Source organism: Cajanus cajan, chromosome 1 (assembly GCF_000230855.2).
Source record: "Cajanus cajan strain Asha chromosome 1, NIPB_CcT2T_4, whole genome shotgun sequence".
Lineage (NCBI taxonomy): Eukaryota > Viridiplantae > Streptophyta > Magnoliopsida > Fabales > Fabaceae > Cajanus > Cajanus cajan.
Genome location: NC_138517.1, coordinates 88,997,893 through 89,002,976, shown reverse-complemented (window position 1 = coordinate 89,002,976; position 5,084 = coordinate 88,997,893). Strand labels below are relative to the sequence as shown.

Here is a 5,084-nt window from a genome sequence, read left to right as displayed (position 1 = left end):
TCTTCAATGATAAACATTTGGACCAATAAATGGTCCTCAAGTTTAACACGGAGCACACCCTTTTGAATTGTTATAATCGTGTAACACATCAACAAGTTATGAAAAAAGAGGGGGAGGGGGGGGGGGGTGATTGAAAGCTATGTAAATGACTAAAATGTCAAAGAAGTAGGAAATCCATAAAATCGTTTTGTCAAAATAAATATATAATTAATTATTAGTTATTCATTTGTGGTCAATTTTATAATATTTTGATTTTACCCTATTTGACTTTTAATTTCTAAAAGTTCAAGTTAAGTTTTCCATACCACAATTCAGAAACCAAGGGATTTCAACCATATGATCCTATACATAAGACATGGCATATAGATCAAACTCCATCACTGTCACCATTATAGTCAATACCATCATATACCCACAAAACTTTACACATAAGGAACACAAACTGTCCACAAGTCATGTATTAATTATCATTCTTCATCAGATACTATTACAAATATGTTTTTTAAAAGAAAAAGTAAGACAGAGAGAAAACAAATCCGGGACAAATTAATAATCATAGAAACAAATGCCAATTATATTAATTTGAAAAAGAGGATTAGAATTAGATTCAAAATTCTCTCTCTCATTTGTCAAATCGCCCCCTTGTAATGTCAACCGCGTTCCCGTAATGACCCTAGCTAGCCGTACCCTTCCAACCGTTCCATATATAAAATGTCTCAACCCCCTAATCTTTCTTATATCCCAACATAAGCTTTAAAGTGTGTGACTGTGTTATACAAAGCTCAAAGACACAAAATCAAATAACAAAATTCAGAAGGACACACAGATTCTGCAGATAAAGCATATATATTGCAACAAATCTTGCCATGGCTGAGGAGTTTCAAGCTGCTATTTGTGGTGAAAGTTGGTGGAATATTAATCCAACAAGAAGTGTGTTCCCTTTGATGTCATCAACTTGTTCTGTGGCAGCAGCTGATGCAGGAAACTACAGCACTTGGCAAACTGATTTCGTGGATTTCAAGGGAACAACAAGGTCTTGTGCTGAGGAGACTAATTATAACTTGGTTTCTTCTGATGCTTCTATGAGTTTTCTCGATGCTGAGAAGCCACAGCAGAGTGATGACTCAGCGAGTGGAACTGGTAGCATCTTGATCGATTCCACCTTGCAAATGATGGGTTTTGGCATGTCGTCTTCGACTTCATCGAATTGGAATCAATCTCTATTGTAAGTTTTGCAGAATCCAAACAAACATATGCATATGGTGTTGTTATTATTACGGTCCAAAGCTTTATTCCACCAAGGAAGAAAAGTGGTTTTTCTTTAGCTTTTTCTCGTTGTTTCATTTGAAAAAGGGAACATCACCTTACCAAGCATATCCTTATCTTTTGTGATTTTCTCTCTCTGCAGAGGGAGCGCTTTTCATTCCGTGCTTCAAGAAGAAACAGGCATGGCTGGTGGTTCTGGTTCTTCCAATAACTCACAAATCCAAAAGGATTGGAGTCCAAAGAATTTCTCATCTGGTGGTGGTGGTAGTCAAGTTTCTACCGTTAATGCTTTCAAGCCAATGAACCAAGATTTTTCCTTGGATCAGCAAGGTCTGAATTCTGTTGTTACCAGCACCGGATCATTATCTGGTGATTTCCCTATTGTTTCAGCTTCCTATGGTTACCCTTCAACGTTGATACAAAGCTTATATGAGCCTGAGCCTGAGCCTCAACCACAACCACAGAACTCACTTTTCACCAACCCCTCCATGTCCTATTCATCTACCGTAAACTACGGAACATGTTCCAATGAACTTTCACCAACATGGTCCAATGTTTCTTCCCTTCTCAAACCCTCAATGCCAAAGCAGCAACTTAGTGGATTGCACTTTTCCAATAATACTACTTTCTGGAGTGCTTCAGCCGAAGCACTTAATGACATAAGAGCAGGTGTTTTTGCTTCATCACAGGCACAATATCAAACGCCAAAATTTGAGGAGAAACCCAACTGCCCCAATACTCTGTTAAATAAGGTAATTAATTAATGGTTTCTAAGCTTATAAACTAGCTAGGGTTTTTTGTGGGTTAAAGGTGATAATTGGTTTAACTGCAGCTCAAGAGAGAAGAATCTCCAGACACAGCATCAGCAGCGAAGAAAAATTCTTCGGAGCCAGCATTCAAGAGGCAAAGAATTGAGACTCCATCCCCATTACCAACTTTTAAGGTACTATAATAATATTATATGTTTATTTTTTCTTTATGTAAAACTTCTTAACCTTTATAATAATAACTCTTTAGATTTGATCAATTAGTTGATATGTATACATGGACAGGTTAGGAAAGAAAAGCTAGGAGACCGCATCACTGCTCTTCAGCAATTGGTTTCACCTTTCGGAAAGGTAATTTTTTTTTTTATATGTTCGTAATTTCACTTTATTTTTCCCTTCACAGCAGCTTTGACTGTGATATATATGGTAGAATTTAAACCTTTACCTTTTTAGACGTTGAAGGATAAAAAAACTCATCAGATTTTATATTCTTGTTGGTTTTAATAGACGGACACTGCATCCGTTCTTCACGAAGCCATCGATTACATCAAGTTCCTTCATGACCAAGTCAGTGTATGTTAATTTCCATTTCTAACTTTGTTTTAAAGAAAACCCTAATTATATATATTTGCTTGGATCATATTATATGAATATATATATATATATATATATATATATATATATAATTTCTTCAAAAAGGGAAAGTTAAACGACAAGGCTTTTCTTATGTGTTAATTTAAACATAATTTTGGTTTCTTAATTTCAGGTATTGAGCAATCCATACATGAAAAATGGAGCTCCCATCCAACACCAGCAGGTACTTAATTATATCTGAAGGCTCTAGTTACATACACATGCACTTGACATCTGATTCACTGCAGCGAAAATCACCGTAGTGAATGATATGCTGCAACACAAACAGTTTGATAATTCTATACTCATTCATATCCAAAAGTTTATGTTACACAACATCATTAAATGTAGTGAATGTGTTTAAATTTGACTAGGGTCCATGGCCATGCATTCAATTAGTATAAAGATTTTTGAAATATTTGCATGTGTGTCTGAAGGATTGTGATAATCTGAAGGAGTCAGAAGGACCAAAACAAGATTTGAGAAGCCGAGGGCTGTGTTTGGTGCCGATTTCAAGCACGTTTCCGGTGGCTAATGAGACCAATGTTGATTTCTGGACTCCTACATACGGAGGCGCACTCATTGGCAGGTAGAGACAAGTGGAGAAGTGGTGACCATAATAAATATATATATTTATATATATGTGTAACTAAAAGGTGGAAGAAGAAGAAGAAGAAGATACGAATGGTAAAGAGAAAATGAAAGGTGAAGATAACAAACGAGAGAAAAAAATTAAAAAAGAAAGTATAAAAAAGAAAGCGAGCTAGTCTTGAAAGATCGATGGACAGGTAAAGCGGAATGAATGATGTACGCTAGTCAATGATTATAGTGACTTGTGGATGATAATAATAGATTAGCTATAGTCCTAAGTTTTAGTGTTTTTAATTATTAACGTCGATGAGTGGCAGGAACAAGTGCTAAATTCAGAGGCATTTGACGTATTAGATTATAGAGTTTTTGTTGTTGTTGTTAGGGTCGGTATTATATGCCTGAATTTAGCAGATGGGGCAACCTAGCTAAAACGCCTTTTGTTCCTGCTGATCGATGATATATTATTCTAGTGTATATTTTGAATCATTAAAGGGCTTTCGCACCAGCTTTAATTTTATTATTTACAACAAAAAAATGAGCAAAATAAATTAAGGAGATTATATTGTACTTGCACCGTTCATTGTTCATTAATAATATTTTGGGTTAATTTATGCTTTTTCTTTGTTTATTGGACTAAAATGGGATAGTGCTGGTTACTTGCCACTTCCCCGTTTTAGGGTTATTTCTTTTTGTTTAGCCATCCAAATAATGTGTCGGTCTTTAAATAAATTATACGCGAGAGCACGCGGCGATGGCCTTTCAAGCACGTATCAAATCATTGTCTTTGGCAATGAATCATTGTGCTCAATCCTTGTAAATTCTTTTCTTCTCAATCCCAATGCTTATGTATATAGAAATATTTGATCAGATCACAAGCTAGGATATGTTATTCAGAAATTAGTTATTGATTGCATCAAATATATATATATATATATTTTTTATTTTAAAAAACACGACTTAATTTCAAATTTCAATCCACAATTTTCTTTACCATCATTTGTGCTGTCTAAGACTGTTTCTTTTGCGTTTATTTTTTAATTTTATCGTATAGTAAATTTTAGATAACATTTTGTTTAAATATAAATTTCTTATTATATAAGGTTAAATTTTACTTTGATCATTCTCGTAATAAATATTTATATTAAATATCAGTATAAGTTTGCAAATTTTAGCCTACTCGTCGCAGAGTTCCTACTTTATTTGTTTGCGAATTTCGATCAGTTTGATATTAAAAAGCTCAAAGAATGGACTTCACATTAATTAGTATTTGCCTATTTGGTGTATATAATTATATTTTTTTATTATGGAAATATAAAATGATGCTTATTAATTACTTTCCCGAGATTTATATATAAGAAAAAATGTTTAAAATTTTTAGACTAAAATATAAATAAATTTTAATTAAATCATTCTTATTTAATGTTGTTAATCCAAAAATACATTTATAATAATAAAGAATATCATTCATGAATGTAATTAATGATATTTTAGAAAATATAATAGTTGGGATGCAAATAAAGTCTCACATGATTTAAACAAGAGGATGAACATGAATTTATATATACATCATTATTTTCATCAGTTAAAGGAGTTTTTGAATGATGTTCAAAAGCAAAATCGTGAATATTTAGGTCTAAAACGGATAATGCCTTATCAATATAGAGATATGTATATGTGTGTTAACTCTCGATATACAGTAATAATGTATATTTTATGTAAAATTAAATGAATTTTAAAAAATTTAATTATGTAAAATTAATGTTTTTTACTTCAATAAAGGTGGAGAGGGAGTACCTCTTTATTTTGGATATCAATGACGCATTTAAG

General features: G+C 33.0%; 1 protein-coding gene across 4 annotated transcripts; it reads left to right on the top strand.

Moving 5' to 3' along the window:
• The first annotated feature begins 629 nt into the window (after nucleotides 1-629).
• On the top strand, nucleotides 630-3,868 carry LOC109814088 (transcription factor bHLH112). 4 transcript variants are annotated; one of them, XM_020378434.3, is made up of 7 exons: nucleotides 630-1,225; nucleotides 1,409-2,018; nucleotides 2,099-2,209; nucleotides 2,319-2,384; nucleotides 2,541-2,600; nucleotides 2,800-2,850; nucleotides 3,122-3,868. In XM_020378434.3, exons 1-7 carry the CDS (start codon nucleotides 867-869, stop codon nucleotides 3,257-3,259), a joined length of 1,395 nt encoding a protein of 464 aa, XP_020234023.1. In that variant the 5' UTR covers nucleotides 630-866; the 3' UTR covers nucleotides 3,260-3,868. The 4 variants fall into 4 exon arrangements, with proteins under 4 accessions (XP_020234023.1, XP_020234021.1, XP_020234020.1 ...); XM_020378432.3 differs by having other exon boundaries at nucleotides 633-1,225; nucleotides 2,541-2,606; XM_020378431.3 differs by having other exon boundaries at nucleotides 635-1,225; nucleotides 3,104-3,868.
• Nucleotides 3,869-5,084: the final 1,216 nt, after the last annotated feature.